Raw genomic sequence first — 20,156 nt, forward strand, 5'->3', positions numbered from 1 at the left:
ACCGCTTTGCCTTTGTATTGCCAGGGCCCCTCCTCCATGACTCTCTCCCAGTCTCCGAGGCACATGAACTGCATGGTGTATAGGTTATCCTCGAGAGGGCGGATCTTGACTTCTTGAGCGAGATCCCACGCCGCCCTCACGTTCCGGTAGAACCAGTACTGGCTATAGGCTTTATCAGTGTGTACGCGGACGATCGCCATCCACCTGGCTGCTTCCTCCGGCAGATCGTCGTCCTCAACCATCACATCTTGAAGATTGCCTTCGTTGAGGCCAAGCTCTTCCATCATAGACTCCAGATCGGTCACCCCCGATCCTGAAGCCCCGGTCGCCATTAGATCTCTAGCCCGTGGGGTAATCACGCGGGCGGGGTGTTCCCTACCGCCGGCTCCACCCCCGGGTTGCCGGAGCGCCGGGCTCCAACCACGGTGGTAGGTACAGCGGAGAGGATCGGGTCTCAACGGGAGGAGCGATCGCTGTCGCAGCCCGAGAGGAGAGGGAACCCTAACTTGTGGGGAGTCAGAAACTTTTTTTATGTAGAGTACTATAATTGGATGCCCTATTTCCAGCGCGAAGAGAATTCCTTTCAGCGAGAGGAGCTTTCATCTCGCTTAAGGCGAGATATAGTCGCCGCGATAAGCCAGACATAGCGCTGCCCAAAAACGACGTCCAAATCTCGTAGAACTATTTTATTAACTGGGCCGGCCTGCTCGACGGCGTAGACTAGGCAGGGGTCATTGTGGAGTCCACCACGAGAGGGTCCGCAGCCACCAACTTTTCTTCCCCCCTTTGCTCCCCTCGTCCTCCAGTCCACGATGACCACCATTCCGACCACCATGCCGCATGACCGCGAAGCCCCCGTCCCCCCTACCATTCCATCCCACCACCCGTCTCATTCCCCTCCTCCGTCCACCCGCCAGCCCGCCTAACACGGCGCAAAGAGAGAGAGAGAGAGAGAGAGAGAGAGAGAGAGAGAGAGAGAGAGAGAGAGAGAGAGAGAGAGAGGACCCTCTTCAAACCCTAGGTAAGCTCCAGCCTCCCGTGCTCGGACCTATTGCAGTTCTGGTTGCTCCGTCTTAAGATTCTGCGGTCTGATCCTATGCGCGCTTAGCTCTGGGCGTGTGATTTTGCGGCGAGCTAGTGCCTTCTGCGCACTGCTGCGGGAAGAGCATGATCGTACTGTAGTCTCTCTAGTGCTTGCGGCTTTCTGTCTGCCGCCAATTTTGTTTTTATCCAGTTTGAGCATCCAATTTAGGCTCTGTTCCTGTGGCTGTAGAGGTTGCGGGTTTGGGTTTGTGATTGCCAAGTGTCAGGCGGAACCGTGGGTGTGCAGAGGGTTAATTTCAGCGGGGCTTAATTTGGCACTTTAACGTTACTCTGCTATACTTTTGTCTGTCCCAGCAGCAATTGGGTTTTCAAAGGAACATTCTAATTATTCTATAGGGTGACTCTACGGACACGGCGATTGTTTTGTTCTTATATGTATTGTGTCTTTTTTTTGTGGCCGAATTGGATGCACATGGAACTCAAGCTATGTTGGAAAACCTTTGAATCTATTTGTATGGTATTTATACTCGCTGCCTAGTTACCTTTATCAGGCTGGCAAAATTTAACCACCTAGTGTTATCACGTTTACCCTTGTAAAGTTTATCAGGAGAATGTAAGGACACATATTTCACTCGTGAGTCGTGATGATCTTGTTTCTGCTCGAGGAAGCCTAAGGGTACTTTGGACCTGAAGCTAGCTGGCTAGGAGAATCCTAACCGTGCTAGGCACAGGAAACCATTTGGTAGCACTTTAAAGCCTTGCTGCAGGAGGAGAGCCGAATAGACTCTCCCGCAAGGCTGCACGAGCGAAGCCTGCGCCATTGTGTCTAACTCCCATGCAGATCATGGTTCTTCCAATTTAATACGGCTGGGATACTCCGAGATACTAAATAATAGAACATGCTTCTTCTTCTTGGCTATGATCAAACGATCAAGTTAATTTCTAGCAAGTCGGGCGAGGATCGAGCGCACCATAAATCATATTCATGCCGACTATGGTTCAATACTTACTGTCACTTTAGTAGTATTTGTTCACCAAGGTCCAATTGGAGGACAATCTAGAAGGAGCGGTGTACACAAATCTTTGTATCTAAAAAATATATCTGTCCAGTATTTACTCTTGCTGTCTTGTTACCTTTATTTGGCTGGCAAAATTTAACCATCTATTAGTTTGACTCTTATCCCTTATAAAGTATACCAAGGGATCATGGTCACCTATATTTCACCCGTCATGGATTTGTTTCTACCCGTCAAATCCTCTGAATCACCATTTATCATTTTATTTGATAACCTGGTTGACAATATTTAAGCTACCTCGCTGAACATTCCTGTCAGGTGTACTAAGGGATTGTTGTCTTGTTGTGTAGAAAGTTGTTGTTTGTTGCTCTTACTTATACTTGATAATCAGCAGGGAACTCAATGAATGCAAATTCCACACCTTGAAGGATTGATCTAGCACTCTTGGCTGCTAACTGTTAGCTTGGTGGAGATAATGATGGAAAGAGAGGACAGATATGTTAGGTCAATTTCTTACACTCCCCCCTCCCCCTGCTGCTTGAGAAGTTTCCATAGAAATGGTTTGTCAAACTTGCATCCTCCAGCTCTTTGTTATAGCAAGTTAGCAACGCAACACATGTTTTTTGAGGAATTAACGCAACACATGTGAATAATAGTGCGGTAGTTCCTTAAGTAAACAAGAGTACATGGAACGTTCCGGTGGAGGCATTCTTTTGCCCTTCTTCTTTAATATATGATATGCACACTCGTGCATATTCGAGAAAAAGAAAGTACATGGAACGTTGGTGCCTCTACTTTCATCATACAATGGTTTGATTAGTCCCTCTACCTCAAAATGGGTTAGCGGAATTCTCTGCCTCTAAAACTGCAGTTAAAGCTACACATTTTCCTCTCTTTCAAACATAACCAACACAAGTTTGTCTGGCTTTATATAAAGGATGAATCACTGAAAAAACTTCATGTTATGACTGTTCTGAGTGTTTTGCCTGGTTTGATGATATGTGCAGATTTCAGGACTGGAGATCAGAGCAATCTGTTAACTCAGAGAACACAGTTTCACCACGCAGACATAGTGTATTTAGATCACTTAAAGAAAGAACTGGTGGATTATTTGCATTCCTTGGAAACTTATTCCATTTTAAAACCTTGAAGAGATCAATGCTGGAAGACTGGAAGTCCACGCAAAATGTTTTTCACCCACAAGGACCATTTCTGCAAAGATGGAACAAGATATTTGTGTTATCATGTATTTTTGCAGTCTCTGTGGACCCATTGTTCCTCTATATCCCGGTTATCAGTGATAAAAATCCTTGCTGGTATTTGGATAGGAAGATGAAAATCATTGCAAGTGTCCTGCGCTCTTTCACAGATATATTTTATGTACTCCATATCATATTCCAGTTTCGGACAGGCTTTATCACGTCTTCCTCTACAAATTTTGGTAGGGGTGTATTGGTCGAGGATAGATATGCAATAGCAAAGCGGTATCTGTCAACATATTTTCTGATTGATGTCTGTGCTGTTCTACCCCTCCCTCAGGTACTATGCTATCTACTTGGTTAGGCTTAGCATGAAGCATTTGATCACATCATAGCAAATGCTTCTTTACATTTAAGATCATACACTATTTTATATGGGATTTTTATTCATGTGGATGTGTGCCCGGTAGTGTGTGCATGAGAGCTATGTAAAAATAGTTTTTCACCTGTTTCAAGAGTTATACTGTGTAAAAATAGTTTTTTTTGCCTGTTTCAAGAGTTATACTTATGCTGTACCAGTTCACATATTGGAGTGTTGGTTGAGATGAATATAGATTATGATGATGCTATCATTCTATCTGGTAAATTTTCTGTAATTTGCAGTTCCCATAGTGCAGTAAATATACACCTTTTTACTATTATGTCCTGAAGTCAAGCATGTAACCTTGATCAACTTCTGTTACCAGGTGATCATTTTGATCGTTCTGCCTCCTCTTCAGGGCTCAAAGTTCATGAAAGCCAAAAACATCTTGATGATTATAGTTATATGCCAATATGTACCTCGGCTAATCCGAATAAGGCCATTATATCTTCAAATCACTAGATCTGCTGGGATAATTACAGAGACAGCATGGGCTGGTGCTGCCTTCAATCTAATAATTTACATGCTTGCTAGTCATGTAAGTGCTTAGTTCATAATTTCTGTATTGTGAAAACTGTAACTACGTAAGTCAGCTGTTCGTTTTTGCAATATGACAGTGATAGCACGAGCAGTTTCATGTACGGTGAGAAATTATGTGGATTAAAAAGTATGTGCCTAAGTTTGGCATGCGATTTTCTATTAACTTTGTCGATGGGGGCGACACAGTATGTCAGTTGTACAGCTCAATTGCTTCCCTTTTTCCTTTTTTTATAATTGTGCATAACATCCACGGTGGTTTCCTATCAGTGTGAAAATTCTACTTGGCGCAGGAGTATTGGAAAGTTAACATAATGAGTAGTAAATTTTCCGTGAGGGATAGGATATAAATGACTAAAAGGTACTCCCTCTGTAAACTAATATAAGAGCGTTTAGATCACTAAAGTAGAGCGTTTAGATCATAAACTAATATAAGAACATTTAGATCACTACTTTAGTGATCTAAACACTCTAATATTAGTTTACGGAGGGAGTAGTTCTTTTCCTTCATTGACCCTGATGGTAATTCTCATGTTTGTACATGCTCCTAATTTTGAGCTTTTTAGTACTCCCTCCGATCCAAAGTAAGTGTCGTGGTTTTAGTTCAAATTTGAACTAAAACGACGACACTTATTTTGGATCGGAGGGAGTACCAGTTTATACTGTATATAAGTCATAAAATTGTCTTTGTTTATTTGCTGCATGTTGTTTCGAACAACTAATCACCAAAGCAAGGTGTATCCTGTACTTCTTTCGGTTAAAAGTATCCTTTACGTGAAAAAACCTACTGCATCTAATATATATTTCTCCAGATCTATCACTCTACGGAGTGCAAAAACTGACCCTTTTAGCATGATTTTGCTGTATCTGAGGGTACTCTCTCATTGTTCAGTCTTTGCCAATCTTAGAGGGAAATGCTGGGGGCTAAGTGGATGGTTGCTCCATTTCTCTTTTTCCAGAGGTAGCCCCTAAAGTAAGGTTGGAATCCATTGACCGCTGCTTGCCACCAATCCACTGGATTATCGAAGTTTTGTGGGGCACATGGCGTCACACTTCAACTAGTTGAGGATTCTAGACCATACCTTCTGTACAAATAAGCATGGCACACTCGTGTTGCCATCTACTGCTCTAGACTGCACAGGGGGCAACACTGCTGATGTGTCCATGTAAAGAGTTTGCAGTTGTCTATTCCCAACTTACAAATAAGGTTCGCGCAGCGTGTAGACGAGCTTGCTGATGCAACTAATGAAGGGCGTGAGGCTAACTATATGGTAGTCTGTTATTATGATTCAGTGTAAAATACGTCATTATAATGCTCAAAATATGTAAGGATTTTTTACCTAGAGATTGGTTGTAAATAATGCTGCAAATGTTTATGCAAGACTGCAAGAGCATCCACCCCCTAGGAATAATCTCGTAAGAATTGTAAAATATTTTGGGCACACTTGGAAGATGCGAGTTCTACCCAATTCCGATGGGAAATGAACTATTTTCTGCAAAATTGCTGAAAATCCGTTGTACCAAACATGCCCTTGATAAGCTCTGCACCCTGTCGAGATATATTCTAGCACATATGTACCAATTTCCTAATAGCGTTGCTAAGGGGTATTTTTGCACTGGTTTCCACTTTTTGCAGTCTGTTAAAATATTTTCTAACAGTATTGGTTTATCATACAAGTCTTATATAAAATAATATTATCTTATAATTTTTGTTAACTTATTATTATTGTTATTTGCAATGGTCAATTACTCAACTTTGTATATTCTAGGTCATGTCAATGTCTGAAGTGACACCTGTTATTAAGTGAAGGTGGCATGTAGCATTTTAGGTTGATTTGTATGTCATCATCTAGTTCTATATTCAGCATAATGGACTACTTTTCAGAAGTGCAAATGTGAAATGTAACTAAGCCTCAATGGCTAAATGTTTACCGGTAATCTTTAATTGCTGCAGGTCCTTGGAGCAGTTTGGTACTTGCTTTCTATTCAACGCAAAGATGCCTGCTGGAAACAGAAATGTAGTCTAAATCCTGACTGTAACCCTGCATATCTATACTGTGGGAATGGTGATACAAATGCAAATGCTGGAAATGTTTTCTTACAGAGTGTTTGCATTCCAAGTATAACCCCAGACAATCTTCCAGACCCACTCTTTGGAATCTATCTGCCAGCTATAAATAATGTTTCGCAATCAACAAATTTCTTCGCAAAATTATTTTACTGTGTCTGGTGGGGTCTGCAAAATCTCAGGTTTGTCTAAAGACGAAACTGCACTGCATAAATATATTTAGATTGTATAACACTTATATCTCTCTTGGTCTATTTAATGCAGTTCGCTTGGCCAAAACCTCAAAACAAGCACTTATGCTTGGGAGAATTTCTTTGCAGTTTTTGTCTCAATATCCGGCTTAGTTCTGTTTTCACTTCTGATCGGTAATATGCAGGTAATAATATGTGTCACTGATAGCTATAAATATTCTTATCATTTTCTCTATTTTAGTTCAGAATTGTAGATACCTTTTAAATAAAAATAATAAATATCATCCTTGAAAGTTATTGCATCAATAAAACTTGCATTGGAAACAGAAACATGCTAATGTTTTATGATTCTGTTTCCTCCATGATCAATAGGAGATCTGGAGTGCTAGACTGTCGCTGGAATGTATTCCATGACAGAAGAAATATTTGTTATTGAATTACATAAAGCCAAAAAACTGTCCAACTAATCTTGAGAAAGATGGACTCATCTTGGCGGTGACTTGTGAATACTACCAAATAGGTTAATTTTTCAAGTTGTGTAATAAGTAATACAAAGGTTGTTTCAGTTTCTCTCTGATATTGAAATATCAATTATGTCGCTATTTGCGTACAAGTGACTGCTGTGCTGTTTGGGTAGCTAATTCATGCTCTAAGTGCTTACTGTTTTCGTTTGTCCCCTTTTGTTACTTTTACAGACCTATTTGCAGTCAGCTACTCTGAGAATAGAAGAAACGAGAGTGAAAAGCCGCGACACAGATCAATGGATGTCATATCGGCTTCTTCCTGATAACCTCAAGGAGCGAATACGGCGTTATGAACAATATAGATGGCAAGAGACAAGCGGGGTTGATGAAGAGCACCTCCTGATGAACCTCCCCAAGGATCTTAGAAGGGCTATAAAACGACATCTTTGTTTATCACTTCTCAAGAGGGTATGTTCTTACAATATACAAGTTTCTGATTGCAGAGTAACTTGCTGCACTGGCAATAAATACTAATGCTAGTCCCAATTTTAAGGAAGTTTTCAAAAATATTAGTTAATTAAACAAACAATGGAACTATATACACCCAGTTATAAAGTCATGAATAATCCATATTTCTTCCTGTTGCACTTTACTCTTTCCAAACAAGTGTATCACTTGAGCTGTAACTGTTAATTGTTAATCCCAGGATGAGCCAGTTTTGGAAAATATGCTCGTCAAATAAACGGTTGAGCTATTTTTACACCGAATCATCCAAGTTTTGACTAATGAATGATTCGTATTGGTTCTTATTGGGTTTGCATCTTTTTAGAAAGGTATCCAATTGGATACGGTCATACAGTGCTATTGTCCAGCCTTTGTTTCTAATCTGTGCATCTGAAGTATTGCCCATTTATTCATGTGTGATCAGTATCGTGGGTTTACATGACCCTGTAAAGTTTACTAGCACTCTAGCAACTAGCATGCTGTTTCTTTGGGAGACACTCTCTGCACACGTTTTTAAGTTTTTAAGGAGATCCTGAACTTTAAGGTAGCAACTTTTTGATGGTGATCTGATGTATTGATCAAGATCTTGCTCTTTTGGTTACCCTGAATGTGTCTTTTTTCATTTTCAGGTTCCAATGTTTGAAAAAATGGATGATCAGCTCTTGAATGCCTTGTGCGACTGCCTAAAGCCTGTTTTGTACACAGAAGGTGGCTGCATTGTTCGTGAGGGGGATCCAGTAAATGAAATGTTCTTTATCACGAGAGGAAACCTCATGAGCATGACGACAAACGGTGGAAAAACTGGCTTCTTCAACTCTGATGTTCTGAAAAGCGGAGATTTCTGCGGTGAGGAGCTTCTTACCTGGGCTCTTGATCCCAACTCAGCAACCAGTCTCCCCATCTCAACCAGGACAGTGAAGTCAATGTCTGAAGTCGAAGCTTTTGCTTTGATGGCTGAAGACCTGAAGTTTGTGGCCACACAGTTTCGACGGCTACACAGCAAACAGCTCCGGCACACCTTCAGGTTCTATTCGCAGCAGTGGAGAACTTGGGCCGCTTGTTTCATACAAGCGGCCTGGCACAGGTGCTGCAGAAAGAAGATGGAAGATGCTCTGCGCGAGAAGGAGGAAAGGCTGCAACTCGCGATTGTGAACGACGGATCCACCTCGCTCAGCTTCGGTGCGGCGATATACGCTTCACGTTTTGCTCGCAACATGATGCGGATCCTGAGGAGAAATGCAACCCGGAAGGCCCGGCTGCAGGAAAGGGTGCCTGCAAGGCTGTTGCAGAAGCCAGCAGAACCCAACTTTTCCGCAGAGGAGCAGTAGTTTGCATGAATGCCTTGATGGTGTTATTTTCTGCACGATTTGTGCGGTTGCATCGCTGATGTTGCTTACGGTTTTCGCTAACGGTTCAAAGGCGAGCTGGGGGATCGCAGTAGCGTGACGATTGAATGATGATATATTGCTACCTGGTCTAGACAGTAACACTAGATTTGCTTGTATATCACATATAGGTGATGGTGTGATTTGATTAGTAATCTGGTCTTCTGCACTTCTGGTGATGGAGTACTACTTTGTGCAGCCCAGTCCTCTTTGTGTTGCCATCAGAGGATGCAACATAGTCCCACTGTGTTAGCAGCTGATAAGTGTGTTTACCCCCAGATGCAAACTCGTATGTGGACTTACATAACATAGAATTAAATGGATTCTTACATTATTTCCCTGGACATACGTGTTAATGTCTGATCCATTATGTTCAGTTTATGATATACGTATTCTGCAACTTAAAAGTTGATGTGCTTTGCTAAAGTTAGGACAGAACCTTCTTTTTTTTTTTTGATAAACTAGGACAGAACCTTCTTTATATATTAAATAAAAGAGACAGAAAACCGTGTGATCCAAATTCCCGTACTGTGTTGGCCTTTACGATGCTATCGACCTCTAATACAACTCGTTCTCGTTTACTCATCTTTCATGAACTCTTATATATTGCACTTTATACATACCCCCTTGCAGCCGTTTGAACTTTTGCCTCTGTTTTCATTATTTGAGCTCTTCTCATGTGTCTTACCATGAGCAGATAATATGTTGGCTTGGGATGAACTTGAACCACCACGAGACACCATTAGTTTCATTTTCTATTTGGAAAGCAAAGCTTCATAAACCTCATTAAGAGTGAGAGTATCATGGTCGTATATGATTGCATCTCTAAAATTGATGTAAGAACTTGACAGTGAACATCATTAAGCCCATATCTTCGGAAGCGGATTTGTAGCACCCGGGTGCTCCACGCCCCTATACAGACATTAACTCCAAAAAAATACCGAGAGATTTAAAAAAACCTGGGATTTTGGGATATCAAATCTGGGTTCCTGTGTCAAATTTAGTGAAAAAATACCAGGAAACGTGTTCGTGGCAGAAAAGACAAAAAATTCCTATGTATAAAATAAAACTGTTTGGATGGACTTATTTCCGGATAGTATTTCCTTCTCTACAGATACGTTTTCTGGTATTTTTTCACGAAACTTCACACATGAGTAGATTGAGAACCCATGTTTAATATCCCCCAATTTCAGTTTTTTTAAAATTCTTTTGGTATTTTTTACGTTTAACATGTATTTTCCCATATCTTCTTCATATTTATCAACCTTGCTACTTATATGCTGTTAAAATCGAGCTCATGCCTGAAACATTAAGTTTGCATATACGCAGTGTTTTTTCTACAAGCACGAAGTGCATGTATCATGATTCATCAATCATATATAAAGAGGCCTGAAGCATCAACTTTGCATATAGATCAGATACAATTTCTTTAAATTATGTGATTTAAAACATTACCTCCCTTAGGATAATTGAGCAGGAATAGTTTTTGATTCAGATGCATCTTGATAGTAAAACCTTTTGTCATGCATATCTCTTTCAGCTTCAACTATAGGGCAACAGTTGCTTTCTCGGTCAAGACTTTGTGCAAAATATTATTTCGCAGATGGATTTGAATTTGTGACAAAGACTTGCGGTCTTTTCTCTTCTTCTCATTAGTCCAGTCATCTCTTTTTACCGAACCCATCCAGTGTATCGTCATAATCGGCTTGTGCTAGCAACGGTCGTGTATTGACTTGTGGAAAAACCTTGTATTACGATCCAGCCGTGGAAGGTTGTACCTCATGGTGACCGTCAGTCGATTTTTTTTAGGGGAAATCATGCCGCTTTATTTAACCGTAGCTAGGAATCTCGTCTGAAATTACATCTAAAATAAAGTCTGGTGGCGAGCCCACCCAAATCTCCGAACGGTTCTCCCCTACCCCTACTTTTGCTAGTTTATGAGCGGCTACATTCCCAGACCGACGAATCCATGTCACCTTGGACTCCTCCATAGACCGAAGCATCGCTTTAATCTCCTCCACCCAGGGGCCGGCAGCAGAGAAATTCTTCTGTGAGTCGTTAAGCTTCTTGACCAAAGTCAGGCAATCAAGCTCAACATGCACCCGTCTGAAGTTTAGATCAATCGCCATTCGAACGGCTTGTCTGCAAGCTAACACCTCGACCATCTCAGGATCAGCAGTATTTGGGAAGAAATGGCACAGTCCAGCGCGAAACGCCGCTCGGTGATCGCGAAGAACCGCTCCACCTCCTCCTTTCTCCCCATACTTGGAGACCGCGCCGTCGGAGTTGATCTTTACCCATCCAGCATCAGGAGGTACCCATCGCTGAATAGTCTTTGGCTCCGGTTGTGACGCCCTCGTCTCGTGAGATGCTCTCCATTCTGCAACTTGCACATGCACTGTAGCTATTATTTCATGTGCTGATAATATCTTCCGCCCGTCCCTTGCCTCATTCCGTGCCAGCCAGAGGCTATAAGCCGCCTGAAGCATCACCTCCTTCTCATCGTCCTTCGCCCGGGCAAACCAGTCAAGCAACCAAGATGCTAGAGCTCGCTGAGTCTGAATATGTCTCGGTGGTTCTTCCAACGCCAAACCGACCTGTGCCCTCAACAACTCCCAGAACATGACTGAATGTTGGCAGCCCCAAAATCTATGCATTATAGTTTCTTCTCGGGCGCACACAACACAAAAAACGCCCGGCTTGATCCGACGTCGATGGAGTTCTGCACCCACAGCAAGCCCGTTGCGATCATACGCCACATATGAATTTTGACCTTGCCCGCCGCACTTGTATCCCACAGCTCCAAATATCCTTTGTGCATAGCTACCGAACTCGAGGACTCCGGCTGTCCGGTCCTCGTTCTGTTCAAAGCCATTCGTAAATGGTATGCCGATCTAACGGTAAATACACCATTACACGTAAAGTTCCATGCAAGAAAATCATCAGACCCCGGTCCGCCAATAGCGATTTGCTTCACGTCCATAGCATCTGCCGATGTAAACATCTGATCCACCAACTCCTCGTTCCAAGACACACCATCAGGGTTGATTAAGTGAGCCACCTTGGTTATACCCTGCATGTATACTTGGCCTAGAGGTTTGGTACTCCCATTCCGAGGTATCCATGAGTCGTGGTGGATGTTAATGTTGACCCCTGACCCAACTCTCCATATGAGGCCCTCCCTTAGCAAATCCCGGCCATGCAAAATACTCCTGAAGGTGAACGAGCCCGAAGCTGGACAGGAAGCGGACAGGATTGAGTTATCTTGAAAATACCTTGCTTTAAGCACTCTAGCACATAGAGAAGTTGGGACTTGAAGAATACGCTATGCTTGTTTCGCCAACAACGCTTGGTTGAAGGCCTCGGGGTCATGAAAACCCATGCCCCCATCCCTCTTGCTCGCACACATCTTCTCCCAAGCGATCCAATGGACCTTTCTCTCACCATTCATTGCACCCCACCAGAATTTGGACGAGATTGAAGTCAGGTTCCGGCACATCTTCTTCGAGAGGTGAAAACAACTCATGGTATAGGTCGGTGTCGCTTGCAAAACAGATTTGACAAGAACTTCTCTAGCTGCTTTGGACAATCCTTGCCCCTTCCAACCACACACTTTGCCCTTAGCACACTCCGTTACATGTTTAAAAGTGCCATCCTTGGACCTGCCAACCAGTGTTGGGAGGCCCAAATATCGTTCACTAAGAGCCTCGGATTGAATCCCCACAATCTGCTTTATCTGATCCTTCATCACATCTTGGCTTCCTTTTCCAAAAAAGATCGAGGACTTCTGCAAGTTTACCTTCTGTCCGGATGCTTTTTCATACTTCTCAAGAATCTGTTTTAGCGTTTCCATATTCTCCTTGGTTCCCTCAAGGAAAACTATACTATCATCTGCAAACAATAAGTGAGTTACATGGGGGCCAGTGCTCCCAAACTTCACCCCGGAAAGCTGTTTGTCAGTTTGAGCCTTCTTGAGTAGAGCTGAAAATCCCTCCACACAGAAAAGAAATAAATACGGTGACAATGGATCCCCCTGTCTTAAACCCCGAGACGGTATAAAGCTCCTGGATAGCCCACCATTTAACTTTACAGAAAAACGAGCCGAGGTGACGCATCTCATTATCATCGCGACCCACATCGGATCAAAACCAAAACGTGTCATAATCCTCTCCAGGAATATCCACTCCACTCGGTCATACGCTTTCATCATATCCAACTTAATCGCACACAACCTCTTCTTTCTTTTCCTTTTGCGAATAGCGTGTACACACTCATATGCCACCAATACATTATTAGTGATCAGACGCCCCGGCACAAAAACGCTTTGTTCTTCAGAGATTAGAAGTGGAAGAATACCCTTCAACCTGTTTGCCAACACCTTAGTGGCAATCTTGTACAAAACGTTGCATAAACTGATGGGGCGGAACTGCGAAAGCAACTCCGGTGAGTTAACTTTCAGAATCATGACGATAATTGTATCGTTAAAATCAGCCGGGGCCAAAGCCCCATTCAAAAAATCACGAACGGCCGTGCATACATCAGTCTTTACCAACGACCAGTGTCTTTGGTAAAAGAGAGCAGGTAACCCGTCTGGCCCCGGCGCTTTCGTCAGCCCCATCTGAAACAACGCAGCTTCAATTTCCTCATCAGAGATAGCGGATGTTAGCTTGGCGTTCATATCGTCCGAGACCAAATGTTCAATATTGTCTAGTAACTCCTGTGCATCCACCGATCCTTCTGATGTAAACAAAGATTCATAAAAGCGGGCTGCCAGCTCCCGCATCTCCTCATCTACCATGCATCTCGTGCCATCATCCCTGCGCAAAGCACAAATGGTGTTTTTCCTCTTGCAATGCGACGCCCTATTCTGAAAATATGTTGTGTTTTGGTCACCCGCCCGCAACCAGTCCACACGCGATCGCTGTCGGTACAACAGCTCCTCCCTCGCATAGATTTCGCGCAACTGTTTTTCTATCTCCCGGACCTCCAGTGAGGTGCCAGAGACATCTTCTCTGCTTCGTGCATCTGCGAGCTGCGTCTTCAGTTTTGTTATCTGCCTCCGGATGGATCCGAACACCTCTCGTGCCCAACGCTGCATGCTCCCAGTCATCTTGCTCAGCTTTGCCCACACTGCCGCCACCGTGTTTTCATCTGTACCAGCGTCTGACCAGGCCTGGGCGATCATGGTGTCATATTGCTCGTGCCTCGTCCAAGCCTCTTCAAACTGAAAAGGCCTCGGACCCCTATCTCTTGCGCGCGGAGCCGTCTCCAGCGCTCTAACCAGGATAGCTTGGTGATCTGATTTCTCTGTGACAAGGTGTTCCACATGTGTTTCCGGGAATAGCTCCAGAAAATTATCCGTGCACGTAGCTCTGTCCAGTCGTACCTTGACGTTCTCCGTCCCGTCACGTTTGTTATCCCATGTGTATGGGTAACCAGAGAACCCCAAATCTGCTAGTCCACACTCCGCCAAACAATCCCTAAGGTCCTCCATCTGCGCAAAAGGTCGCTGATTACCCCCTAGCTGGTCAGTTTGGAAGAGAGCTTCATTGTAGTCCCCAACACAAATCCATGGAAGATCTGTCTTGTGCTTTTAGGAACCTAATCGCATCCCATGATTTCTTGCGCAACTCCGTCTTGGGCTCCCCATAGAAACCAATGAATCTATAGGTCTTTCCTTCCCATATCATTTCCGCATCTATGAAGTATTGGCACCAAGGCCTTATGTTAACCTGCACATTATCTCTCCACCAAAGAGCCAAACCTCCACTCAAACCTTGACAATCAACCGCAACACCACTTCTAAAACCCAAACTCCATTTAAGTTTCTCCATAGCTCTCGCCTTCTTCTTCGTTTCTGAAAGAAAAACCACCGCTGGGTTGTATGACCGTATCAGGTCTCTGAGTTCGCCAACCGTCGAGTCCAACCCCAAGCCTCGACAGTTCCAGGCTAAGAAATTCATGGCGTCCGGCGGCCCCCCTCGTCGGGGTCCGCCGATGAATCATTGTTCTCCGATAGCCGATCAAAAACAGTAGATGTCTTCCTTCTCGTATCTCTGATGAACTCATCACTTGACAATTGCTTATCTGGATCATTTTTTGCCACCCAGAACTGCCTAGGCCCTCTCTTCCTACCTTCATAATCAAACCTTGATTGTTGATAGCCATGTTGTACTGGTCTGTACTCCTGCCTAGGCTTCCTGACAAAATGACCTCTCTTCCTGCCCCCACCTTCCCCAAGCCTCCGCCTATCCCTTTGCTCGTCACCTCTTCTCAAATCACCCCTGTTATGATGTATATGGCTTCCTCCCTCCTCATCCCGCATATCCTCCCTTCTATCTCTCGAGCTACTAGCATAGCGTTGCTGTCCTTGTAGTTTATTTCTCAGGTCCCATTCCCTTTTCTGCTCTAAATCCTGTCTGAGGTCGTGCCCCTCCCTTCTTTCATACTTATTTTTATCCTTCAAAGGGCTAGTGGCTTCTCCTTTGTCAGATTTAGCGGCCACGCCAGTGCGTGCTCCTTCCGACCTGGTAAACTCATCCTGCAAGTTACGTTTTGTTGGAGCCTCGGCCTTGTCAGGATTGGAATGACGCCTTGGGTCGCTGTCGCCCGTACGTTTACTGCCCCAGCTATTGCTGCTTCCGGCCGGCCCTTGAGATCCTCCTTTTTCTCCGCTAGGCCGTTCCGGGGACGCCCTTAACCAGCCACCCCATTGTTGGGACGAGTCCATAGGGGGGACACATATTCCTCCTGCATGAACCATCCTACCACACTCAAAACAGAAATGAGGCACCTTCTCGTAGTAGAAATCAAACCAGGTTCCCAACTTGTCATCTTTGGACGTTTTGAGGTTGAAACCTCTCACCAACGGTTCAAACACATTAATCTTTGCTCTAACCCTCAAATACTGTCCCCTTGCTATACCATCCTTATCAGTGTCCACTCGCACGATCTCCCCCAACCAATTCCCAAGAGCTCTGCCAAAGGATTCAGTCCTCTTATCTGGTGGTAAATCGTCCACCCAAACCCACACGTCAGTCCTATCGAAAATCATCTCTGACGGCCTAGTTTTGCCTTCATATTCCTTCAAGATCAACACGCTGAAATCATATTGCCATGGCCCATTGTACATTGCGTGTTTCCAGTCTCCTTCGCTGCCAAAGTGAACCTCGAAGATGTTGGAGCCGAGGTCCGCAAACTTGGCTACTTTGTGCAAACCCTAGACCCTTTGCATCGCACGCTCGACCGCGCTCATGATCATCGGCCACGGCGAGCATACTTTATCGACCGCTGACCAGCGATAATTCCTTGCACTCACCTTCTCCGGTTCCTCAAACACGAACCCCTCCGCCTCCTTGTCCATCAGTATCATGCCCCCAAGCCTCGCTGAAAGGCTCGACGTAGGATCTGGCGTTTTGCTTTCCACCGGAGATTTAGAGGAGGTCCGGCTTGCTGTACCATCCACCTTGCGTTGCGGCGTCGACATCCCCTTCCCCTCGGCCGCTGGGGTGTTCTTCCTGCCCGAGGCCAGTGCCTCTGCATCCCCCTGCCTGCCGGTCGTGTTCCTCTGGTGTGCCATCCCCGAGCCCGATGCACTGCTAGCTCGGCTGGTAGATTTCTTCTGGTTCGCCTCGCCTATGGACACCCTTGTGTTGTTATGATTCCTCGGGGTAGTCGCAGCCGCCGCGGCCACCGATGCCGATCCCATCTATTCCGAAACCCTAGCCTCCTTCTCCCCAACCTTCTCCGCCATCCGCTCCGTCAACAGCGAAGAAGGAAGATCGCCGGTCGGTCCTGAGGACTGCACCGTCGCCGTCCACGTGAACCACCGTATCCTCTCTCACCCCCGCAGCTCAAACCCTAACCCTAGCAGCGGTAGGCGATCGCCATGCAATCGCCTCCCGTCGCCTTAGCGTTTTCCTGCATGGTGGACCCTTCGTTCGGAGCTGGAGTGCCTGGGCCGTGACCGTCAGTCAACTGATGTGTACACAAAGTAGTGCAAGCTGGAAGCAAAAAAAGTCTTTGACGAATTAATTTGCAATGCGAAATAATAAGAAATACAGATAGCACTTGGTAGCTCTCAGGACTTAACCGCCACAAGGATAGTACTAGTTCAGAGACTCATGGTTGATCTCCGCTTTGCTTCAATCGATGTGTAGTGCTGGAACTCTCCTCAGGGTGGTCTCGCGCGTGTCCTTCGGTTTGCCTTGGAAGTTTAAATGGCAATGAATAAAATGATCCAGAACTTGGCAACCATGAAGTACGACCTTCTGTACTTCCTTTCGATAGAGTTTATAAGTCGACATGGATTCTTAGGTCTTTAATTTAACTAAAAAACATGTGGAATATTTCTTCAAAAAAATTATGTGCAGAAATTTCATTCGATAACGAATGTAATTTTTTTTTCTATGGCATATGACATGTGTTTCGCTAGTAAATTGAAAACCTTAAAATACGTGCCCGGCATTATAAACCCGACCAGACGGAGTACTGAATTTGGATCACAAATGCAGGACAAAACCTTCCAAATCGCAAGAGAGAGAAAACAGTCAAACTGTTGCTTGAATTTGCACTGCTGTTGCCCAATGTGCAGGGCTGGTTTCCTTCTATGGGTCGCAAGCAATAACTACTTGGATTTGTCATGAACTAGGCGCTGAATTTGAATTGTCATCATCCTGCACAAACTATGCACAGTCTTGGCCTCTCGGGGGCACATCGGTCACCGACACGCACGTTGGCAGGTTTCGTTTTCCCCTCGTTTCACAAACGTGGCAACGACACTGGTAGCGATGAGTCTCGACTGGCCGTCAATCTCACGATGACATGTCGTGACGAGCCGCTTATGCACGTCCACATCCGGATGGACGACGTCGACCCTGCGAATCCAGCACCACATCCACATCTTATCCACTGATCGCGTCCGTTTCCTATCCGATTGCACCATCTATGCAACAGACTCGCCAACATGGCAAACTCACCACCATGCATGCATGGGAGACAAGCACATGATCTCTTCCGTGCATGGCTGTGCTGCAGGAAAATGAGTCGCACCAAACTTGACGCCCCCATCGCCTGCCTCGCGTAGCTGTCCACCACATGGTCCTGTCCGCAAAGAGAGAGAAAATTGTGGACATGTGTAAATTGTTGAAGTTGCAAGGGATGTGTACAAGCACGACCTAACTAAAGGTGTATCCAATGATGCCTCATATTCTTTTCCGTGTTTTATCTATATATATAAAATGAGGCGCAAGCCGTTTTCATCATGGTGTCTCATCCGTTGCAAGCCTGCAACCAAAGCCTGGCTTATTAGACGCTCGTGTCTCGTGAGGGGCTGAAAGTGAGAGCATACCGTAGAACCAACGAAACCCTTCATTTGGACATGCATGACATGCTTCGTCAATCTACTATCCTACGCATGGGAATACTTATGTAGGTATGATGCCAAGATCCAACTAACTTCGCCCGTGAATTTAGTTAGAAACCTATACACGTTTTTTGTGTGGCCAAATGGCAAAAGACAGCCAGTCAACTCTTATAGCACTGACCCTTGAAAAAAAAAAATTACGCACAACACTTTGAAGAAACCAATCTCCTGCCTTAACGAGAGTATTTAATCCCACCGTTCTACACATGCATAGCACTAGTCTACCATGCAAAAACTACGACCATGTGATTTTTTTAATATGAAAAAGATGGTGTAACATCATAATATAATGGGTTTCATGTATCACGAGCAACAAATGTGATAGGGTGGGTATGGGCATCTATAGCATCCCTTATCCTCTAGAAAAGCCATTTTTCTTTATCTAGCAGATCCGTAAAACTTAATGGCCAGAAAAATAATTTTTCCAATTCGTCCGACCATTTTCAAATTTATAGCACTTCAATGCAAAACTTAAGAATTCAAGAACAGACAATTCATTCTCAAGAAAAAGAACAGACAGTTCATATACATATTTAGTTTAATGGTTTAAACTGAACCATTCAAATTCAAACACAACATACCGTCCACATGAACTAAGAATCCAAATAAAGCGGGGCGAAATTCTTTTTGGATAACTAAGAATCCAAATAAACATGATAAAAATACAAGAATCAAGTGCTATGAAGTCTCACATACTCAAGGATGAGATCTTCCCCGATGCGAACATAGTCATCGATGGCGGCCGAGCATCTATAAGCAAGGACTCACACGGTTGATGCAATCTTCAATAATGGGCTTGCACTCATAGTTACCCTTGCATTTTTTTTCTCAGCTCAAACCAAGGATCATGCTTCTCCTTAGCTTTTGCAATGGTGTTGCAGAGATCCCAATGCATCCGGAATACCAAACATAGTAAGAGGGGTATACTGCATTCGACGCAAAATAATGCCTCACTAAACCATAATGACCGATGTCGTATCTTAAGGAAATATCCTCCGGCCATATGAGAACCAGGCCTTGGTCTCCTAAAATCGTACCCCATAGCAACCGCGGAGGCGCCTGTGGTGACTTTGTCAATCTCAAGATAACGTGTCAGCTCAATCTCTCGAAGGTGCTCACATGGATAGGATGTGCGTGCTTGCGTTTATATGGCTGAGTGTATGTGGGTATGTATGAGTGTCTGCATCTGTACTATGTTAAAAAACTGACTCGTAAAAGAAAGTCAGGTGATATGGTAGGCATTATTTCACACAAAAGAACATGCGATATACACTCGCATTGCAACTTCACTTAACAGAATAATTCGCCCCCCCCCCCCCCCCACCCCCCACACAAAAAAACGTTGTTCCGGAGTTGTACCATTACGTGTTGCCCGTGCTGCTCGTGTCTCTGGTGCTAGGGTTAGGCTTGATGGTATTTGTGGCTCCCAGAAGCTTAGAGCATTTACCATCGTATTTGGTAAACTGGTCCCTCAAACGTCGGCGAAAGCGTATGGGCGCGTTCGTGGGTAGTGACCGATCACGTCATAAATTTATTACTCTGCATCCAGATATCTTATATTTGAAACTTTAAATTCATACCAAGCATACAAATGAGGAAATCCTACATACAAAACCTATACTACCCAAATTCTCGCCGGAGATGTCCGCTATCTCTGTGCCTGGCTCCGGATACATGGGCAGCAGCCGCAACTTTGGCTCTTGCGGCTCCTTCGGCTACTCCTCGTCGGCCTCCGCCTCCATCTCCGCGTCTAGTTTGTCGAAAAGCACGTCGGCCGTCGCCCATTCTTGCCGGAAGAACTGTCAGTTGGCTCCACATATACCTCATCCTGGATGGACTTCAGGATGGCCTGCTGCTCCGCCATCTCGGACGTTTGGGCGACTGCAAACTCTTCCTCCGCGTC

The 20,156-nt window shown here is 44.5% G+C and overlaps 1 protein-coding gene across 4 annotated transcripts; it reads left to right on the forward strand.

Annotated features, from left to right (window-relative positions):
* The first annotated feature begins 717 nt into the window (after window positions 1-717).
* LOC109762232 (cyclic nucleotide-gated ion channel 1) lies at window positions 718-9,173 on the forward strand. 4 transcript variants are annotated; one of them, XM_020321051.3, is made up of 8 exons: window positions 718-1,021; window positions 2,455-2,564; window positions 3,068-3,599; window positions 4,006-4,218; window positions 6,172-6,467; window positions 6,550-6,661; window positions 7,172-7,408; window positions 8,074-9,173. In XM_020321051.3, the coding sequence occupies exons 2-8, from the start codon at window positions 2,536-2,538 to the stop codon at window positions 8,770-8,772; spliced, it is 2,118 nt and encodes a 705-aa protein (XP_020176640.1). In that variant the 5' UTR covers window positions 718-1,021; window positions 2,455-2,535; the 3' UTR covers window positions 8,773-9,173. The 4 variants fall into 4 exon arrangements, with proteins under 4 accessions (XP_020176640.1, XP_073360125.1, XP_020176639.2 ...); XM_073504023.1 differs by having other exon boundaries at window positions 901-1,021; window positions 2,452-2,564; XM_073504024.1 differs by lacking the exon at window positions 4,006-4,218.
* Window positions 9,174-20,156: the final 10,983 nt, after the last annotated feature.

Source organism: Aegilops tauschii, chromosome 7, assembly GCF_002575655.3.
Source record: "Aegilops tauschii subsp. strangulata cultivar AL8/78 chromosome 7, Aet v6.0, whole genome shotgun sequence".
NCBI lineage: Eukaryota > Viridiplantae > Streptophyta > Magnoliopsida > Poales > Poaceae > Aegilops > Aegilops tauschii.